Source organism: Schistocerca gregaria, chromosome 2, assembly GCF_023897955.1.
Source record: "Schistocerca gregaria isolate iqSchGreg1 chromosome 2, iqSchGreg1.2, whole genome shotgun sequence".
Taxonomy (NCBI): domain Eukaryota; kingdom Metazoa; phylum Arthropoda; class Insecta; order Orthoptera; family Acrididae; genus Schistocerca; species Schistocerca gregaria.
The window spans coordinates 291,966,661-291,987,955 of record NC_064921.1 but is presented as its reverse complement, the minus strand read 5'-3'; the positions used below and the strand labels follow the sequence as shown (position 1 = coordinate 291,987,955).

The 21,295-nt window shown below is 41.1% G+C and overlaps 1 protein-coding gene across 10 annotated transcripts in view; it reads right to left on the bottom strand.

Annotated features, from left to right (window-relative positions):
* Positions 1-21,295, bottom strand: part of LOC126336894 (zinc finger protein 346-like) — a 148,631-nt gene that overhangs the window by 18,625 nt on the left and 108,711 nt on the right. For all 10 annotated transcript variants that reach the window (XR_007565021.1, XR_007565020.1, XM_050001011.1 and 7 more), the window contains 3 exons: positions 16,268-16,406; positions 14,731-14,859; positions 4,350-4,483 (listed from right to left, as the gene is read on the bottom strand). Coding sequence is in view for 8 of the 10 variants with exons in the window: in XM_050001011.1 (XP_049856968.1) it covers positions 4,350-4,483; positions 14,731-14,859; positions 16,268-16,406 (402 nt within the window). In the remaining 2 variants the exon portion in view is untranslated. The remainder of the gene's footprint in view (positions 1-4,349; positions 4,484-14,730; positions 14,860-16,267; positions 16,407-21,295) is intronic.

Sequence of the window (21,295 nt, the reverse complement as noted above, 5' to 3'; positions counted from 1 at the left end):
AGCCCAGTTCAAAAGTAATAGCAGTGTGCATAGCTATAACACCAGGAGAAAGGATGATCTTCACTATGCAGGGTTAAATCTGACTTTGGTACAGAAGGGGGTAAATTATGCTGCCACAAAAGTCTTTGGTCACCTACCAAACAGCATCAAAAGCCTGACAGATAGTCAACCAACATTTAAAAATAAATTAAAAGAATTTCTAGATGACAACTCCTTCTATTCATTGGCTGAATTTTTAGATATAAATTAAGGGAGGGAAGAAAAAACTAACTTAAGCATTAGTGTCATGCAATATTTTGTGTAATGTAATATCTTGTACAGACATCTTTCATTAACCTGACACGTTCCACATCATTACGAAGTGTCGTATTCATGATCTATGGAACAAGTATTAATCTAATTTAATCTAATCATACTGGTTGCTGTTGTTACATATGACCTGCACACTAGAAGATATTGCCATCTGTGTTTCACTGTTGCTCAAGCACGGTGCTATGGAATAGTTACAGGGGAAACTAGCACCAACTAGGCTGAGAAGTGAGAACTACTACAAGTGTGGGGAGGATGGGAGGGAGGGTGTTGTGCAGGTAGCAATTTTCTCCATGCTATCAATCATGGGAATCTACACTGTACACTTTGGCTTTGTGTGAACATTTATATTTAAACTGCAGTTTGCCTGAATTCAATCATACTCAGAATTGAATTGGTATAAAAATTGGATACATACGCAAAAATATCACACATTTCTACAGGAAATGGTAAAACTCTAAAGTGAAGCTAGCTGCGTAGTTAGTGTTTCATGCAGCAATGTTATCGGCACTCATTGTGAGGTATGATGGGAACTACAAGGTGTGTGTTGCTGTCAGTTCTACAAAGCCATTAAGAGAGCAGCAGGGAGACAATGTATTTGGGACCAAGAGACATTGTGGCATTCTCATGTCAGTACAGAAGCGAAATCTGCTGTTTATTACAAAAAAAAGGAAGAAAGAGGCCGTGTTCTCAGGTCCCATCATAACCCCAAATTTAGAAATTACAAGATATTCGGAAGAAACAGTCAAACATTAGTGGCAATGAAGAAATAAGTTTCACAGCTGTCCTGTTAGGATGATGATGATTTAAAATAGTGATACCACAGACGACGAGCTAAGTAAAAATGAAGGAGTTTAAATAATTTATATTTGTTTATTTCTTCTTGCATTATCAAAATATAGACACTCAATAAATGGCAAAGTTTAGAATATGTGTAACGTAAACTTTTTAGGCAGATAACTTAAGTTCATAAAATTTTGTAATTTTGATTAGTCAGAATATGTTAAAAAATATATTTTTTTCCGAGGAGCCTCTTAAAATGAGGGCAGTCATCTTATATTCAGGATCGTCTTATACTCAGGTAAATATGGTAGAAAACTGATCAGTAATTGCACGATAGGTAATATATGGCATGGCTACTTTCACACATGCCTCTGGCCTCTAATTTGGTAGCAAAAGCCTTGGATGGGCAGCAGAAAACTTAGTTTGGGAGATGTGGGTAGGATTTTGTGTAGGATATCCCTCATTCAGGGCACAACAAAAGGTAGTCCAAGCTCTGGTGAAGAATATGGTTGGGATTTTCTAGGCCAGGATGATAATGAGTGATCAGAGGAGTGCTGGTCAGTAGGTGGTTAACAGGTTTACCGGTGTCAGAAGAGAAGATGGCATGGGAGATTTATTTATTGATGGATAGGATATTGTGAGTCAGTGAAGGACCTGGCAAGGTTATTGGTATACTTCAACAGCTTCTGCTTTCAATTAGATGCACCATCCACAGATAGTGAGGCTGTAAAGAGGAGACTTTTTGACATGGAATGAGTGACAGCTGATAAAGTGGAGGTACTGCTGGTGGTTGGTGCATTTGTTACGGAAAGACATATTTATGGATCCATCAGAGAGGAAGACTGACATTTAGAAGGTGGTTCAATGAGTTGAGAAGGACCAAATGAAGCTGATTTGGGAATACATGCTGAGGTTATGGAGGAAAGAGCAAAGGTTGTCCCTGCTGTGGGTCTAAACTATGAAAATCAGAACTAGATGAAGAGGTTTTAGGTGTTGACTGGATAGGAAGGATTCCTGCAGATGGCCCATAAATAAGTTGGCATAGGATGGCACCATGCGAATATGCATGCCAGTACCACAAATTTGTCTGTAGGTTTGGCATTGCGAAGTGAAATAAATGTGTCTCTCACAATGTGGCTAGCTAGGACGATCAGGAAAAAGGGTGCGGGTTTAGTTTGAGGCAGACACTGGGAAAGGTAGTGTCCCATGGTCACAAGATGTGGGGAATGTTGGTGTAGCATGGGAGATGTTGGTGTACACTGATGTCGCATCCACAGTGACCAAGAAGTGTCTGGTGATAACGTGACAGGAACTGTGGAGAGGTGGTGATGAAAGATTCCAATGTCTCGAATGTAGTATGGAAGGTTATGGACAACAGTTTGGGTTGCTCAACAAAAGACCATTATATGCAGCACCAATGGAATGACCAGCAGGGAGGTGTGAGGCGTTGGGTTGCTGGAGTTTGGGGAACAGGTAAAAGGCAGGTGGGGGATCGGGAGGGGGGGGGGGGGGGGTGCAGGTGTGTAGGAGCAGATGGATTCATCCTGTGCCAACATATTTACAGGCCATCTGAAGAAATCCATTCAACATCTAAAACCTCTTGCCTGGTTCAAGTTCAATGAGGACACTTTCATGATCTGGACTCATGACAAGGGCAACCTTTGCTCTTTCCTCCATAACTTAATACCTATCACCAAATCTACTTTACCTGGTCCTTCTGGACTTGTCGATACACCTTCCTAGACGTTGATCATCAACTCGTAGATGTCTCCATAAGCACATCTGTCATGTCAATTGCACCAACCACCAACAGTATCTACATTTTGACAGCTGTTACCCTTTCCATGTCCAAAAAACTCTTCCTTACAGCCTCACCAGATGTGGATGCTGCACCTATGGTGGGAAGCAGAGCTGTCAAAATATACTGATAATGTTACCAGAGCCCTTACTGACAGACAATATCCCACCTAGCTCATCCCTAACATATCTCCCATGTCATCTTCTCCTCTGACACTAGTAAACATGTTAACCAGCCACTGAAACAGCACTCCTCTGATCATTTGGTATCACCCTGGCCTTGAAAAACTTAACCACATCCTCCACCAGTGTTTCAACCACTTCTTGTTGTACCCTGAGATGAGGGACATTCTACACAAAATTCTACCCAAATCCGCAAAGTAGTATTCCGTAAATCTCCCAACTTACGTAATATCCTACACCGCATGGGTCATTCCCTAGCTGTCAGCCAAGTTGCAATACACAACCCATACATTCACCCACCACCTCCTACAACAGTCCAGTCACAAGCATTTCCTACGCAATAAAAGGCAGGGTCACGTGTGAAAGTAGCCATGCTCAGTTACTGTACAGCATTCTATGTAGGCATGACAAGTAACCAACTGTATATTTGCATTAATGGCCCCCATCACACTGTCACAAACTGCAAACTTGACGTCTAGTTGCTAGGCACACTGCACACCATATAAAAATGTCTTCAACAAATGCTTCACTATGGGGGCTATTTTGTTACTCACTTCAAGCCCATGTCTCTCTGAACTACGCAGATGAGAATTGTCTATTCAACATATACTGCATGCTCACAATCCCCCTGACCCATAACTCTGCTAACCTGTTCCCATTGGTTCACCTCACTTTTAACCTTCTTTCTCTGCACCTCTCGAACCCCTACACCTCAGCAACTGCTTTCAGTAATCCAGTATCAATAACCAGTCTTGCTGAGGCCATAGGAGTGTACTATTGAGTGTATGGGTGGTTGTGTATGTGAATGTATGCATTTTAGCAAGAAAAAGAGCTAGAGCTCAAAAGCTGATGTGAATGTTAGAAGCATATTTCTGTACTTCGACACTGATCTGCTATAGAGCACTTCTTAACTGCAACTGTTATCTTAAGAGAAACATATTTCTATAGGTTACAAATGCCGCTAAATTAGTCTTACATATGTTAATTATACAAAAACGAAAATTGCTCAGAGAAAAACTATAAAATTACAAGGAGATAGAATGGTAGGCCAGTACTGACAACAGACACATATACAGCACAAAAATTTGTCCTACCTTTTTGAACTATTAGCTCCTTCCTCATCGCAGGATAGAATTTTTTTTGTACTTTCACATATATCAATCAGCAGTACAGTAATTTTGCTCCCTTAAGTTAGTAATGTCTTGTAATTTTATAGTTCTCACTTCTGTTTGGAATTCTACCCCCCCTTTTTTTTTCCTTACTAATACAATACACACCTGCTCCAGCTGTATCTCGGAGTTCAAGGAGACACTACAAGTATCACAGTAATATTTGTTCACCTTCGACCGTGTTCCATCTGGAAGTTTATGCACGCCAGGAGGAATCTTGAACTCCACATTTCGTACTGCACCTGTCAGCACCAATGATATCAATACTATCTATCTATCACATCAGGAGGTGGCTGCATAGAACAGCACTGATGGGATAATAAATCAGATTGATAGGCATAGGTACTGAATGAGTTAAAGAAAAGAAGAGAAAAAAATTGGAAGCTAAATTACTAAACCATTTATGCTGAAACTACAGACAGAACAGCATTTTCCAAGAAAGACACACAACATATAAACATGGCATGACTAATATCTGCAAGAAATTTACCCAACTATTAGTTGCTTCTAACTGTAAATTACAGTTATGAAATTGACACAGATTTTAAATAGCAAACCATAACAAAAAGAATAAAAAATGTTACTTCTTTGAAACTGAAAATCTGTTGTGATTAAATACCCAAAAAAGTTAATTGAGAAAGAATTTGGTTTACTCTAAAAATTTATTTTTGCATATGACAATATGCAAACGATGCTCTGCAAAGAGAAAATTCTGCTGCAAGTAACTCTGCTGAAATGGGCTGGTTGCTGGTATTCTTCTTCTTCCAGAAAAAAAGGTGAACTGACGCCAATCTGCCACCAATTTATGGTGGATATAAGAAAAATTACTACAACTCTTACAAACATCTTTCGCATGAAAGTCAAATACACACTGGTTTTTAAATTATCTATAAAAGTCAAAAGCTGCTGGAGCTAAACAACTATTACTTATTTCATAAAATGTTGGAACCATTGTCACTGTGTAGCTTTTGTGACTTTATAGAGTACAATTTTTAATTTACTGTTTAGAAGCATAAGGAAGAAGCAATTTTTTGATATTTTTGAAAAGTTAGTGGGCATTTTGTATTTTGCTATATAGCTGTGGTTACCAAGAGGAATATTGTTGAAGAACCTAAAAACCTGCTTTTTTCAAGGCAGACAGAAAGCAGGGCTTATGTATTACAAAAAATACAAGTGAAATAAATGTTTGCAAGCATTAACGTGGTACCTGAATAAAACTTCTGAAAAATACATATTATTTGGATCACACAATCTAATTAAATGGTATACTATCTTCGTTTATATATTTCAGTTTATTTTGATCTACATTATATATATTTTGAACACTCGAACACATATACTAATCAGATAAGATGTTCCATTCTGAACCACCCTTCGCTCGGGATTACAGAGCAGAAAAAGATGGCCAATTTTTAGAGTACGGTTTGTGAGGACGTGACCAAGTAAAGTGAGTTCGTCAGTTCTTTCTACCACTTTTGGTCTTCTCTTGAGTTACTTTAACAGTCTCCTGTGCTTCCACTCCACACAAACACCTTGCAAGGTCTTCACGAGGACACTCCATTCTACTGTGTGAAACACATTTTCCCAATCAAAAAAACATACATATGTATTCCGGTAAACTTCTAGCTTTATCTGTCCTATCATAAACACTGAATATCATCTCTTGTCTCTTTCCTTTCAGGAATCCAAAACTGATCCCCCCCTCCCAAACATATTTCACCTTTAGCAGATAACAATCAGTGTTAAGAGGGGGTGTACCCTTTGAAAAATGTGGTGTTCAAATACTAGCCTGTTCAAAAAGTATCCAACCTTAATTCTTATTGTTGAACCAAACAATGGTATTGGGGCATTCATTCTCTCTGTCTCTGTAGGCATATTTAGTGTGCATGACTGATTATTTTTTCATGACTGTGGAAGCAACAAGTCTGTCTTACTGTTGGCAAGCGAATGTGTGTAAGTGGTAGTTGTTGGATTTTGTGTTGTGGGTACAATGACAGAGAAACTGGAATAACATTACTGCATCCAATTTTGTTTTAAGTTAACAATTCTAAAGTTGAAAAAATCGACAAGTTTCAACAAGTGTTTGGGGACGAAGCAATGGGTACCACACAAGTAAAGACGTGGTACAACTGCTTCAAAGACGGAAACTCATCAGTGAAGAGTTGAAGCACGTTCAGGTAAGGCATTCAACATTAGCAAATGCAGGTAATATTGATCATGTAAGGGCCCTGGTGATGCAAGAAGACAAATCATGATCAGAGAACTTGCAAATAAGGTTAAAATTAGTACTGGATCCATTTATTCCATTTTAATAGGATACCTGGAGCTCAGGAGGATCTCAGCAAAAATTTGTGACAAAGTTGCTAAATTTTAGCAGAAGCAACTTCATTTAGAGATCACATAGAACATGCTGGGAACTAAACAGTAATCCCAACCTTCTTAACACAGTGATCACTGGTTAAAGAGTCTTGGGCTTACGAATGTCCAAATTTTCAGATAATATGCAATGTACAGCACTTTTTGAAATGCCTACTATCCCTCACGCACTTTCAGTCGACGATCATCCAGTACCGCTTTGTGGATTTTCTTCACCATTTCTGGAGTCGTAACCTCATTTGGTCGACCACTGCGATGCTCATCTTGGCAGCTCGTACAGCCTCGTTTAAAATCTATTACCCAAAATTTCACTGTTGTCAATGAACGAGCACACTCTCGCAAAGTAGAATCGAGCTCAGCTTTAATATTGGTTGTGCTGAGGCCTCTCCAAAACAAAAACATTGTAGCACATGGCGATGATCAATTTTCTACATTTTCACAAGTTCACTTATCAAGTTCACTGCTGATGGCTGCCAAACAAATACTAAACAATGTGGTGTCTTCAAACTTGAAACATATGCTTCACAGATTGTATACTTTCTAATCCAGAGATATTTTTCAACAACAACTGACATATCTCGGTCAGGCCGGGTACTTATGGGACCACCCTCATATACCGTGCATAGCAAAATAGCACTGTCCAAAACAGTGCAGAGGTAGCTGTGGTGCACCATGGGCCACAGATGACAGGGGTGAACGATGGCTGCACAGATGTGTATGGGTGAACAGATGTGCAACTGCTGATCAATTGACCGCCTAGATGAACCAAGGGGCTACCAACAGTGTCTCCTCAATGACCATTCAGCAAATATTGCTATGTACATGTCTATTCAGCATGTGCCTGGTTTAAGTACCCATGCTGACTGTTGTTCGTCAGCAACAAAGTGTGGAGTTTTCATGCCAATACTGCAACTGGATGTCCAATGAGTGGTGACAGCTGGATTTTTCTGATTTATCATCTTTTATGCATTTTGGCAGTAGCAAGTGCCCAACCACACTGCTAGCCACTGTTCAATAGGGCATTGACGTCATCTAAGTATTTCCTCAGAGGAAATTATTTCGTTCAAGGAAGACACAAAAAAATACTTCTGTAACAGTAGATTACATCAGTTTTTGTACAGTTCAGAATGGTAATCGTAACTATCAGTTCAGCTGTCAACATGAATTTCAAAAAATCACAGAAACTAAGTAGATTTGAATTATTAAAAAAGTGAATACTCAGTATTAATGCTCTACAATAATATTTATTTGACCCGGCTTCCGATCTATTAGGTCATCATTGAATAACTTAATTAAGTTATCTGATGATGGCCTAAGAAGCTGAAAGCTGGTTCAAATAAAAAATTGTAGAACATTAATACTGTGTATTCAAATTTTTTGTGTGTCTATGTTCCTCCAAGAACATATGGAATATTTCATAAATATCTGAATTAACTTAATTTTGATACATGACAGGAAATAACTGGGGTCACTGGAGAAATTGCTTATAGGAGTAGTAGTTCCTTTAGTCCAGCTGCTATATAAAATTCATAAACAAAGAGGAAGCTTTTGAAAAGAAATTTAAACTCTAAAACTGCCTGCATTAACTGAAAATCTGAAATATTTTTCAACTGTTGATGGGTTCTCTCAAGCGCCCAGCTGGATATGATCGTCGGGTGCCCACAATAGTTCGGTGAATAACCGTTCTGTGATCATCAGGTGGTGCTAATGCAATGGTCTGTCCGCTCTCTGCTGTTAGTATTTATCCCTCGTGGATCAGGTGCAATTCTGTGTACCGACTGCGCACAGTGTACCCAGTGGTGGGGAAAGCGGAGGCTGCGGTATGTGATGGTGGGGGCTGCAGTATCTCTTTGATGGACATGGCAGAAATATATCTTATCTGCTTGCACCGTGGCTCATTGGTAGAGCTTAGTACTGATTTCCAGACCTTACTGAATTGGTAACCGGTGTCCCTGCTGATGAGGTTGTCTGTTACGCAAATTTCCATGGTCTCTTTGAAGATGTAGTCCTAGTTATTATTTGTGGAGGCCAATACTTTTTTATCATCATAATTCGTTATGTGTCCAATGTTTATGCAATGTTCTGCTATGGCAGATTGGCTTGGTTGGCCAAGGCAGTGTATCGTTGGTGTTCTTTGCATTGATCCACTCTATGAACTGTTTGACCGATATAAGATTTACCACAGCCACATGGAATAATGTATACGCCCGCTTTCTTGAGGCTGACATCATGTTTCACCATTCCTAGTAAGGCTTGCGTCTTAGCTGGTGGTCACAAGACTGTGTTGATCTTATGTTGCCTCAACAGTCTCCCTATTTTGGGCTACACACTGTCAGGGCTTTTTTCTCTTCTTCCGTACGTTCTTCATCTTGGTCCCTACTTGGCTTCTGTTGCCGGAAGGCCCTTTGGATTTGCTGGTTGCCAAATCCATTCTTGCGGAACACGATCTCCAGTTGTTTGAGTTTTATCAACAGGTTCTGTTCGTCGGAGATTGTATGTGCTCTATTTACCAAGGTGTTAAGCACTCTGTTAATCAGAGCTGGATGGTGGCAGCTGGAAGAACATACATATGCGCCACTGTGTGTGGCCTTGAGGTACACACTGAGACCTAGCGAGTCATCTGACCTGCACTACATGAGGATACCAAGAAACGATAGTTGTCCATCTTTCTCAGTTTCCCTAGTGAACTGTATATTATTATGGATGGAACTTAGATGATGTAGAAATATTTGTAGTTGATCCTTTCCATGTGGCCAGATTACAAATGCATCGTCCACACATAAGAAGAAACATTCAGGCTTCAGTATCGCGGTTTCCAGCGCTACTTCTTCAAAACTCTCCATGAATAGATTTGGCTAGACCCGGAGAGAGAGCACTCCCCATGGCCATTCTGCCACTGAAGACAAAGTAGGTCGATGTTAGCACATACCTGAAAAGTTGTATCAGTACTACCCTGAATTTCTCACTGGTTAAGTTGATAGAATCTTCCAGAGGAACTTTTGTAAATAGTTACGCAACATCAAAGCTGACCATGGTGTCGGATTCTTGTAAAGTCAGTTCCTTTAGGCAGCCAATGACATTGGGCGTATTCTGGATTTGCCCAGGAAGGGTTGTAGCAGACCTGCCATTTGGTGTGCCAAGGGGGTACGTCGGTGGCCCTGTGTTCCTAACTAACAGTCACACCCCACCTTTGTGCATCTTTGGAAGGCCATATATCCTCAGTGCTACCGCTGAGTGTTGGCAAAGTATATTGATGTCCTCACCTTGAAGCATACCACTCTTCAGCAAATCAGAGGTGCTTTGTTGTATCTTATTAGTCGTATCTGTTTTAATTTTCCAATATTCCGGATCGTCTAGTAATTGCAGCATCTTCCGTTCACAGTCACGCCTGTCAAGAATGATATTAACATTCCTCTTGGCAGCTAGGAGAACAACTATAACTGTATTTTCTCTGGGTTATGTAGTACTGTCCTTTCTGCTCTGGAGATACAGCTCATGACCATTCTTGCTCTTGAAAGAATCCGGCACATTTCCCTCCTGAGTTCTTCAGCCTTGTCGTCTGTTAGCCCTCAGATAGCCTGTTCTACTGAAGATATTATTTCTATGAATGGGAGAGTTGGAGGTGTTGGCGCAAAATTGATCCTGTTTTAAAGTACGGCTATAGTTGTGTTGTTAAAAGGTAACCCTGTGAGAGTGATCGTGGTGCGTCATTTGGTCTCTTTTTCTTCTTGTGGTTTGTCAGGTAGCCATGCAAACTTAGGTGTTCTGCTTCTTCGTGGATTCTGAGCACGTCCAGTCTGCTTGGGTTCAAGTGACACCACCCACCTGTTCCCAGGTGTATTCCTGGAGCACAAACGATAATTTTAGATGAAGGTGCAGCAGCTCCTTCATGTTCTTGTCAAGTTGTTGTCTGGTGTAGCGGATCCTTTCTCTGACCAGAGCCAGGCTGGCTCTCTGCTCGACATGATTCACTGCAGGTTTGCGTATGTGATGTACAACTTTTGTGAAAGTAGGTATGGTGTGTTTGTCCCTGCACCTTAACAAGAAGGCAAGGAAACTTAGCAAACTTCCTTTCTGGTTTCGAAGCTTATCCAGCATCCCAACAGATGGTACATGTCTTCCTCGTAGAGGTTGCTGATCTGAGGCTTTTCTAGCTACTGTCATTCTTGAGAGACAGATGAACAGAAGATGCTGCAATTACTAGAAGATCCGGCATATTGCAAAATTAAAACAGACCTGACTAAGAAGATACAACAAAGCACATCCAACGTGCTGAAAAATAGTGTGCTGGAGAATAAGGATATTAAGAGGTTTCGCCAACACTCGAAGATAATACTATGACATGTGGCCTTCCAAATACGCACAAAGATGGGATACAACCTATAGCCAGCAGCAGAGGGCACCAATGTTCCCCCTGGCACAGCATCTGGCAGGCCGCTTACGACCCTTCCTATCGGGAATTCGACCGACTTTTTGGAAACCCAGAATCTACTCTGTAGGAATCAACATGGATTCCGGAAACAGCAGTCGTGTGAGACCCAACTCGTTTTATTTGTGCATGAGACCCAGAAGTTATTAGATACAGGTTCCCAGGTAGATGCTATTTTCGTAGACTTCCGGAAGGCGTTCGATACAGTTCCGCACTGTCGCCTGATAAACAAAGTAAGAGCCTATGGAATATCAGACCAGCTGTGTGGCTGGCTTGAAGAGTTTTTAGCAAACAGAACACAGCATGTTGTTATCAATGGAGAGACGTCTACAGACGTTTAAGTAACGTCTGGCGTGCCACAGGGGAGTGTTATGGGACCATTGCTTTTCACAATATATATAAATGACTTAGTAGATAGTGTCGGAAGTTCCATGCGGCTTTTCACGGATGATGCTGTAGTATACAGAGAAGTCGCAGCATTAGAAAACTGTACCAAAATGAAGGAAGATATGCAGCGAATAGGCACTTGGTGCAGGGAGTGGCAGCTGACCATTAACATAGACAAATGTAATGTATTGTGAATACATAGAAAGAAGGATCCTTTATTGTATGATTAAATGATAGCGGAACAAACACTGGTAGCAGTTACTTCTGTTAAATATCTGGAAGTATGCGTGCGGAACTATTTGAAGTGGAATGATCATATAAAATTAATTGTTGGTAAGGCGGGGTACCAGGTTGAGATTCATTGGGAGAGTCCTTAGAAAATGTAGTCCATCAACAAAGGAGGTGGCTTACAAAACACTCGTTCGACCTATACTTGAGTAGTGCTCATCAGTGTGGGATCCGTACCAAATCAGATTGACGGAGGAGATAGAGAAGATCCATAGAAGAGTGGCGCGTTTCGTCACAGGGTTATTTGGTAACCGTGATAGCGTTACGGAGATGTTTAGCAAACTTAAGTGGCAGACTCTGCAAGAGAGGCACTCTGCATCGCGGTGTAGCTTGCTCGCCAGGTTTCAAGAGGGTGCGTTTCTGGATGAGGTATCGAATATACTGCTTCCCCCTACTTATACCTCCCGTGGAGACCACGAATGGAAAATTAGAGAAATTCGAGTGCGCATGGAACCATAAGCGACTGGAACAGAAAAGGAAGGTAATGACAGTGGCACGTAAAGTGCCCTCCGCCACACACCGTTGGGTGGCTTGCGGAGTATAAATGTAGATGTAGGTAGATGTAGACTTCATTGTCCGCCTACAGGAGCTAGCTTTACAAGAATTTGAGATCACTGCCAGCTTTGATGTCGTGTCGCTATTTATACAAGTCCTCCTGGAAGATTCTATTAACTTAATCAGTGAGAAATTCATAATAGTATTGTCAACTTTTCAGGCATGCTTTAACACTGACCTACTTTGTCTTCAACAGCCAATACTACGGGCAGACCGACAGAGTGGCCATGGGGAGCTATCTCTCTCTCTCTCTCTCTCTCTCTCTCTCTCTCTCTCTCTCTCTCTCTCTCTGGATGTAGCCACTCTACTCAGAGAGTTTTGCAGAAGTAGCCCTGGAAACCAATGAACTGAAGCCTGTATGTTTCTTCCAATATGTGGACGACACATTTGTAATTTGGCCACATGGAAAGGATCAGCTACAATCTAAATTCCATCCATAATTCAATACAGTTCACTATAGAAAACAAGAAAGATGGACAACTATCCTTCCTTGATGCCCTGATCCGGCGCAGGTCAGATGGCTTGCTAGGAACTGTGTGCACCACAATGCCACACACACTGACCTGCACCTATATGCTTCCAGCAGTCACCATCCAGCTCAGCTAAACGGAGCACATATGATCTCAGACGAACAGAACCTATAAGTGGAACCCAAACACCTGAAGACTGTGTTCCTCAATTATGGATATGGCAACCAGCAAATCCATAGGGGCTTCTGACAGCAGAAGCCCAGTACGGCCCACAATGAAGAACAAATGGAAGAAGAGAAAAAAAGGCCTGGTATTTCTACCTTTTGCAGGCAATGTGTTATCCAAAATAGGGAGGCTATTGAGGCAAGATAAGGTCAATATATTTTCTGACTGTCGGCTAAGATGCGAGCCTTACCAGGAACAGTGAAATACAATGTTGGCCTCAAGAAAGCGGGCGTATACAAAATTCTGCGCGGCTGTTGGTAAATCTTATATTGGCCAAACAGTTCATACAGTGGAAGATTGATGCAAGGCAGTGAAGCCCTTCTGCCCTAGCAGAACATTGCTTGAACACTGGACACACAGTAAATTATGACGAGACAAAAGTACTGGCCTCCACAAATAACTACTGGGACTGCATCTTCAAATAGCCCATAGAAATTTGTGTGACAGACAACCTCATCAACAGGGACACTGGTTACCAAACCAGTAAGGCCTGGTAGCCAATAGCAATCTCTATCAAGGAACACTGGGCATGCAGACATGATCATTCTGCCACGGACCTACTCCCCTCCCCCCCCATTTCACTCCCTTCACCTACCACCACCTCAGCTTCCCCCACCACCAGATATTCCGCACGCTGTCGGCACACAGAATCACACCTGGACCTGCGAGGGATAAATACTAGCAGCAGATGGCGAACAGACCACTACATGTGCACCCTCTGATGATGGCAGAACCGTCATTCTGCTGTAATACCATAGGCATTCGAAAATCTTATCATGCTGGACATCCGAGAAACCTTCAAATAAAATAGTTGCCAGGAAAGCCTCAGATCACATTCTCTTCAACTGCTTAAATGATATTTTTGTTACTTTTGAAGATTCATGAAAGTAAGGGAATGATGAAAACATGATATGATTTAGAAGTTTTTTAGAAATCTATGCTGAAGTTAAAAGAGAGCTAGATGAAACGTCAGGAAGTGAGATTTTCTCTGTCAAGGCCCACAACCAAAATACATTTTGTATTCTCTAACAGCAAAGTAAATGACCTGTTAACAAAGGAGCCATGTGATATATAGTAGGGAATTCTGCGATTGTTTCATTAACCAAGTGAATAGCTTTTTCTCTACAAAATGATATGCACCGACATTGATTACTGGACTGGACTGGACTGGACTGGCAAATGTGGATGTATGTTACAATAAGTTTTTTGAATATAGTTAGTCTCCCTGATGCATAACTTTTCTCCCACTTTTCCAAATTGAGTGCCATGCTGCTAAGAGCACATCTCCAGAATTTCTCTTTGTAGTCTCATTATTAGCCCCCTTCTTTATATTATATTTTTCATCATTGTACTTCCAGGGTTCACTGTCTATGGACTTGTTACTTCACACCTCCTGAAATCTCTATTTTTTTTTAATAATTTGCATTCATTTGCTAATAATACAGTCAGCTTTCACAAAATACTTACTTTTCTGAATGTCATATACAATGTCATATACTGCATTCTGTTCCAGCTAAGTACATTCTCAGGTAATGTGCAAGTGATGGGACCTCCTTGCACACCTTCAATTCCTTTGCTTTGTGTAACTTTAACACTCTTCTTACATTTTACAGGTACAACATTATTTTTCACTTGTAACTCATTACTCTGTTGCTTTTATTTTCATGATTAATATTCCTCTAATTTTACCCTTCACTGGAAGAGTTATGAGAAATAAAGTTCTGTACTGGTTAATATTCAAGATGCTAAACATACTAACCTTTGTTTTCTTCAGAACTAACACCACCTCCATTATTAGCTGCTGAAGATATACTAGTGTTACTTAATGTGGATGAATTTCCAGCATTTGTTATCCCTTTTTTAAGAACCTTCTGTTTATGTTTATTGCCTGAAAAATAAAAAATTTGTACAACTTGGGCAACAAAAGTAATACCTCAAATGAAAGACAGCAGAATAGAAGCATGCAAAATGTGACATGCAGTTATGGTCAATATAGACAACATAATTACTCAAGTACTTCCTACAATATTCTACTGTTCACTTTAACTTGTCCATGTACTAGTAAGTGCACAATGTCCCATTTGTAAACAAACCAAATGGAACTCCTATTGTAGCTACATCAAACATTAGCAATGTAAAGGCCTGTAATCATGCAATGCACCAAGTTGCATTTTACAGTTTGCACAAACAGATCTTGAGGGTCCAAATCTATAGTGTGTTGTAGGGAATGTGCTGATCAATCACAGCTGTAGCTGCCAGTACTTCCATAGTATAAACTGAGCTCTCACAGCAGTGCTGGCCTGATAAGTGCAATGGGAAATCGCAGGAGCTATATTTGTCAAAGGTCACAGTGCACCAAATGTCGATGGTGCACAGTCTCCCCTTCAGATGGATGGCTCTGAGTTAATGAGGGTTACCTTCTGGCTTTTCTCTACCACTGCAGTATCCCACCAACCGTGTAGAAACAACTAAGGCAAGAGATAAGTACCCACAGTTTGTTTTAATTTCTTTTGTCATAATGCTTCAGCTGACTCACCAGCTCAAGCCAGTCAAAATGAAGATAGAAATTTCAAAGTTTTGACCTGAAAATTGCAGTGAAGACACTGTATTTCCACAAGCTTAACTGATTTTAAATCAATTAAGTTTCTTAAGTATATAAAAACAATGAGTAATAATGATATGGCAACAGAGATAAATATAGTGATGTGCAGACATATAGAATATAGTCCTGACAATTATGCTGATCACTAAATTTCTACTGCCAGATATCAACTTACTAGTATTACGAGGTAAAGAAATAGGTACCACATTTAAAAATCATACGGGGGTCAGGTTGAAAAAGAGGAAATTTGAGAAAATAATGAAATATACCATCACAGAGCTGAACATTGCTTAACTTTTCAGCTTTTTAAAATTCTGTCATTGTTTTCCAGAGCTGGGAAAACTTACGCAATCTGAAATTCAAGCAACCCGCAAGTAAGTTCCATGCATTACACTCCTTGCTATTCAATTACACTTTATGGAAAATAATAAATTACATGGTATTATATGAAAAGGTTAAAGAACTTTCTTATCTTGTTTAATTTATCACTTTTTATAGATCACATGATTCATTAATGATATGTGAACATCAAGAAATGCAAGTTGTGATGGCACTAAGCAACTTAAAATATGCCCAGTTCTCAGTGGCACACAACACAATGTAGCAGTAGATGCAGTTGTCAACATACATTCACAAGTTCTGAAGTTAAAATATGAAATTTACATAGGTCATGTGCTATCTAAATTATAAATACCAGCCAAATGTGTCTGCAGCTGCTGTGAGGAATTCACAACGACATCACAGACTTCACACCTCAAAATCCTGGTCTTTTCATCACGAGTGAATGTCTGCCCACTGCTTTGCAACTGCTTCAAAATTTCTTGCGATTTTACCTAATTAACACAGAAACAGTCTATTACTGGTTTTATGCAATGAGTCTCAATGATACTATATCAACTACAGAACCATCTTCATGTACTTCTTAAAAATAAAAGCCTGCATACTCTAATGCCTAACCTACTCAATTGTCCTGCAAAGATACCCTAAAATCACCCATTCAAAATGCTACAAAGTATACAAAACGTATATTACATAAGTGGTATTAATAATCTGATATGGTCATCACAAATGGGGAGAGACAGTAACTTAATCTCAAATTCTACACTGAGTCTTAAAAAGGAGGTTGAGAAACTAAAATTTCATTTTGGCTGCTTCCAGGCCTACCTCTCTCACACATGTACCCTCTAACTATGAATAATCAGTATTCAATAACGGCTCTTCTTTCTTAAGTCTTCTCCTTTTCACAATGTTTATTTCTCACTCCCCCCCCCCCCCCCCCCCCCCCCTCAGAATTTCCTTGAGGAAACCAGTAGCTCCAAAGTCTCAAATGCTGTGTCTCTGTTACTGTGGATCCAACTATAATTCTGCCCACCAAGTGCAAGAACATTACTTATCTTCAATCTAGAGGGGGCTTTGTGACTTGTTGGGCGGGGAGAGGGGGGGGGGGGGTGGGTGGTGAAGGCATGAGGATGAGAACAGAAAGGGGGGAGAGGGAGGCCTGAAGTTTCTACTGAATTCCACAGCTCTATTTCCTGTCTACATCTCATACCTAAAAGTAAAAGGTGTCAGGAGTAAAAAGCACAAATAGAGCCTTGCTGCATGTTACAATGATGAAGAAAGACTTATCCTTGAATTTCTGAGGATATAACAGTTCCTCATTTACATCTTTTCTGGATAGAGTTATTAATGGCAAAGATGAAATCAAACAAAGGAAAATCCAGGATTGAAGAATGACAATATTATGAAAACGGGAGACTGTTGCTCACCATACAGAGGAGATGCTGAGTTGGATACAGGCATAGCAAGACTGCTAAACGTGGGAGCTTTCAGCCAAAAGGTCTTCTTCTAAGATACAAAACACACACACACAATCACATAAGCACAACCCACATAGATATGACCACATATTCTGGCCACTGTGGCCAGACTGAACTGTAACAGCATCTGATGGGACCAGGAGTTCAGTATGGGTGGTGGGGGTCAGAAGGAGGCTGGGCCATGGAGGGAGAGGGATAGCAGAGTAGGGGTGAGAGAGGGTGTAGTGCTGTTTGTGGGAGCATGTAGGAACATGGTGGGCACAGTTTAGGGCTGCTGCATGCAGTAGGAATAGTATTTTTGGATTTCGGGAAGGGGGGGGGGTGAAAAAGGAGAGAAGTGGAGGAGAGGAAAACACTAGTGGGGGCATTGATGGAATAGAAGGCTGTGAAGTGCTGGAGTGGAGCAGGGAAGGAGGTAGGTGTGAGAAGGATAGAGACTGGCAAAGGTAGTGGTGAGGGGGGAGGAGGGGGGGGGGGGGGGACTGCCTGATGTCATGGCAAATAGGATATATTGCAGGGAGACTTCCCACTTGCACAATTTAGGAACTGGTAACTGGTGTTGTTGGGAACGATTCACATGGCAAGGGATGAGAAGCAATCATTGAAGTGAAGCATGTTGGGTAGGGCAGCATTTTCAGCAACTGGGTAGACCAGCTGCCTGTCTGCCACAGTTTGTCAGGGGCCATTCATGCAGACAGACAGCTTTCCGGCTGTCATGACCACGTAGAAAATGGCACACTGGCTACAGTTTAATTTGTAGATCACATGATTGCTTTCGCAGGTAGCCCTGGCTTTGATGGGTTTGTGATGCCTATGACAGGACTGGAATGAGATAGGTCTATTGCATCTAGGTCTATTGCAGCTACATAAGATATGAAGGTTGGGAGCAGGGATGGAGTCGAGATGGACGAAGCCATTGATAGGTTTGGTAGATGGAAGAATACAGTTTGATACAGGTGGGGGTACTGATATAGCTATCCTTGAGGTGGAGGTCAACATTGTAGAATGTGGTTTGTTAGCTTGAGGAAGAGCAGGTGAAGTGAATGGGGGTAAAAGCTCCAAGATTCTGGAGGAATGTGAACAGTACGGCCTCACCCTTTTCATCCAAATCACGAATATGTCATCAATGAATCCGAAACGGTGAGGGGTTTGGGATTCTGGGTAGTTAGGAAGGAGTCCTGTAGATGGCCCACAAATAGGTTGGCATAGGATGGTGTCATGTGAGTGTCCATTGCTGTACCACAGATTTGCTTGTAGATGATGCCTATAAAAGAGAAGTAACTGTGGGTGAGGATACAGTTGGTTGCGGTTGTGGCTTTCATCTTCTTTGATGTTGACCTCCACCTCAACTATTGTTATATCAATACCTCCTTCCACATCATATCTACTAACAACCATCAATATCTCCACATCCATAGCTGCCACACATTCCATACCAAGATGTCCTTACCATACAGCATAACCACCTGTGGCCATCGAATATATAGTGAGAAGCAGCCCCTCTCAAAATATACAAAGGATCTCATTGAGACCTTCACAGAGCAAAATTATTCTCTCAAATTTGTATAGTAACAGATCTTCCATCCCTTACCTCTCCACTCACCTATCACCTCTCACATTCCCACCACCTGGTCACAAAGGAGCACTTCCCTTGTGACGCAGTACAACCCAGGATGATACCAACTGGATAACATTCTCTATCACGGTTTCAAATGTCTCTGTTATGCTCTGAAATGAAGAATTTGAACTATCCTTTCCACCCCTCCCATAGTGCTAGTCCACCACTAACCGAACCTAAGCAATATCCTTGTACATCCCTACTCCACCCTTGTCCTCAACCCTCATTGCTCACATCCTTGATGTAGAGGCAAGACTTGTCCCATATATCCTCCCATTGCTACCTGTTTCAGTTTGGTCGCAGACATCATCCATCCAATCAAAAGGCAGAGCTACCTGTGAAATCAATCATGTGATCTACAAACTAAACTGAAACCAATGTGCTGCTTTCTACATGAGCATGACAACCAACAAGTTGTCTGTCCACAGGAATGGCCACTGACAAACATGCCCAGGAGGCAGCTGGACCACCCAGATGCATAACACACTGCCCAACAGAACCTGCTTCACTTCAATGACTGCTTCACAGACGGCACCATCTGGATCCTTCCTACCAACACTAGCTTTTCTGAATTGCCCGGGAGGGAGCTCTCGCTGCAGTACATCCTGTGTTCTCCTTGGCATAAACCTTTGCTAGTCTCTGTCCTTCCCCCACATATCCTTTTCCCTAACCCACTCCAGTACTACACAGCCTTCTATTCCACCAATTCTCCCACTAGTCTTTCCTTTCCTCTACCTCTGTCCTTTCCCGGGCACCCCCCCCCCCCCCTCCCCTACCCACCTCAAACCTGCAGCTAGTAGTCCTACTCTGTCTCCACAACATCCCCTCATGCTGCCACAAGCAATGCTACACCCTCCTCCTCTCCCTGGCCAAGCCTCCTCCTTACCCCCACCACCAACACATTCCTTCTCCCATCAGGCACAGTTGTTTCCATTCCGGCCTCAGTGATCATCTGTGTAAGAGTTGTGATTGCATGAGTTTCCTACTTGACAAGAAGACCTTTTGGCCAAAAGCCCAACTGTATACAAGTCTTTTTGTTATGTGGTGAGTAGCCATATATCCTTTTCATAATACTGTCATTAATGGCCAAGGTGACTGGATGAAGTAAGAATAGATATCTTAACACCCACTTAAGCAAAAAGACAATGAAAAACGAGGAAAAGAGGTAGAGGAGGAGGGGATCAACGGCATAATCAAACTTACTAGGTAAACTACTGTCTGTTGTAGTATTTAATACTGTAATCTGAGATCATCACTCAGTATTGACTTAACCATTATAAGCAACAAAAGGTTCTGCACAATAATCTTACACAAGCAAGGCACTTTTTAATCAATGCAAGGAAGAAATCTAAAATGAATTATCGGTAAAATCAAAGAAAACAACTTCCCAATCAGAAAAAAGGCAACATACAAAACATAGTGAAAATATTTTGACTTTCGATCTTTTACAGAGAATTCTGTGCTGCCTTTCTAATAGTAAGAAGATATGCTTCTATCTTCACATTGTTGTAACTTTCTATTTTGCTTTAAAAGTTTACAATGTACTGGAACTGAAAACTGGTATTTTGGTCTCAGTTGCCAGAGATGGTGGTCAAGTGTGCTTGCTTGTGTGAATGAATGTGTATGTATCTCTTTCTTTTTCTGACAGAAGCTGTGGCCGAAAGCTAATGTGTAAGAGTCCTTTAATTGTGCCTCTCTGAAAAGTCACATGCCATTTTTACATTAAGTAGCAACCTGTCTTTTACTTACACTGTTGATATTCCAACTTGGAGCTTCCATTGTTTGAACTGAAAATTTATAGGCAATGGAAAAATGGAAGAGAGGGTATGGGTGGGGGGAGGAAAAGAAAGAAAACAAAGAATGAACATTTGTTTTTATGTCCCTCACAACTGTTTTTCCAGTATTTAGTCTGGCACCTTCAGGTGCAAAACTCAACACTATCAATTTGACTGTGGAATGTAAATGTGTACATTTGTAACAAGCAGGCATATATGCTCAGTTCAGCACTAGAGAGTAGTAGTTTTTAACAGCAGTCATATAGGTTGGCTGTTCCACTTGCATAACACAATGCAGACTTTTACGACCAATGTTTGCATTCTTAGTGATTTTTGTTTTATGGACATTGGGCTGTGGTCCCAGGCATCCATTTGTAACTTGTACACTTTTATCCCCAAAGATACCCTATGCTCAACTCTCAGCGGTTGGCAATGATTACTGTCCACCAACATTTAGCTTACCAAAGAAGGTAAGGAGACACACACTCAAATTAAATATGAATGTAAAAATC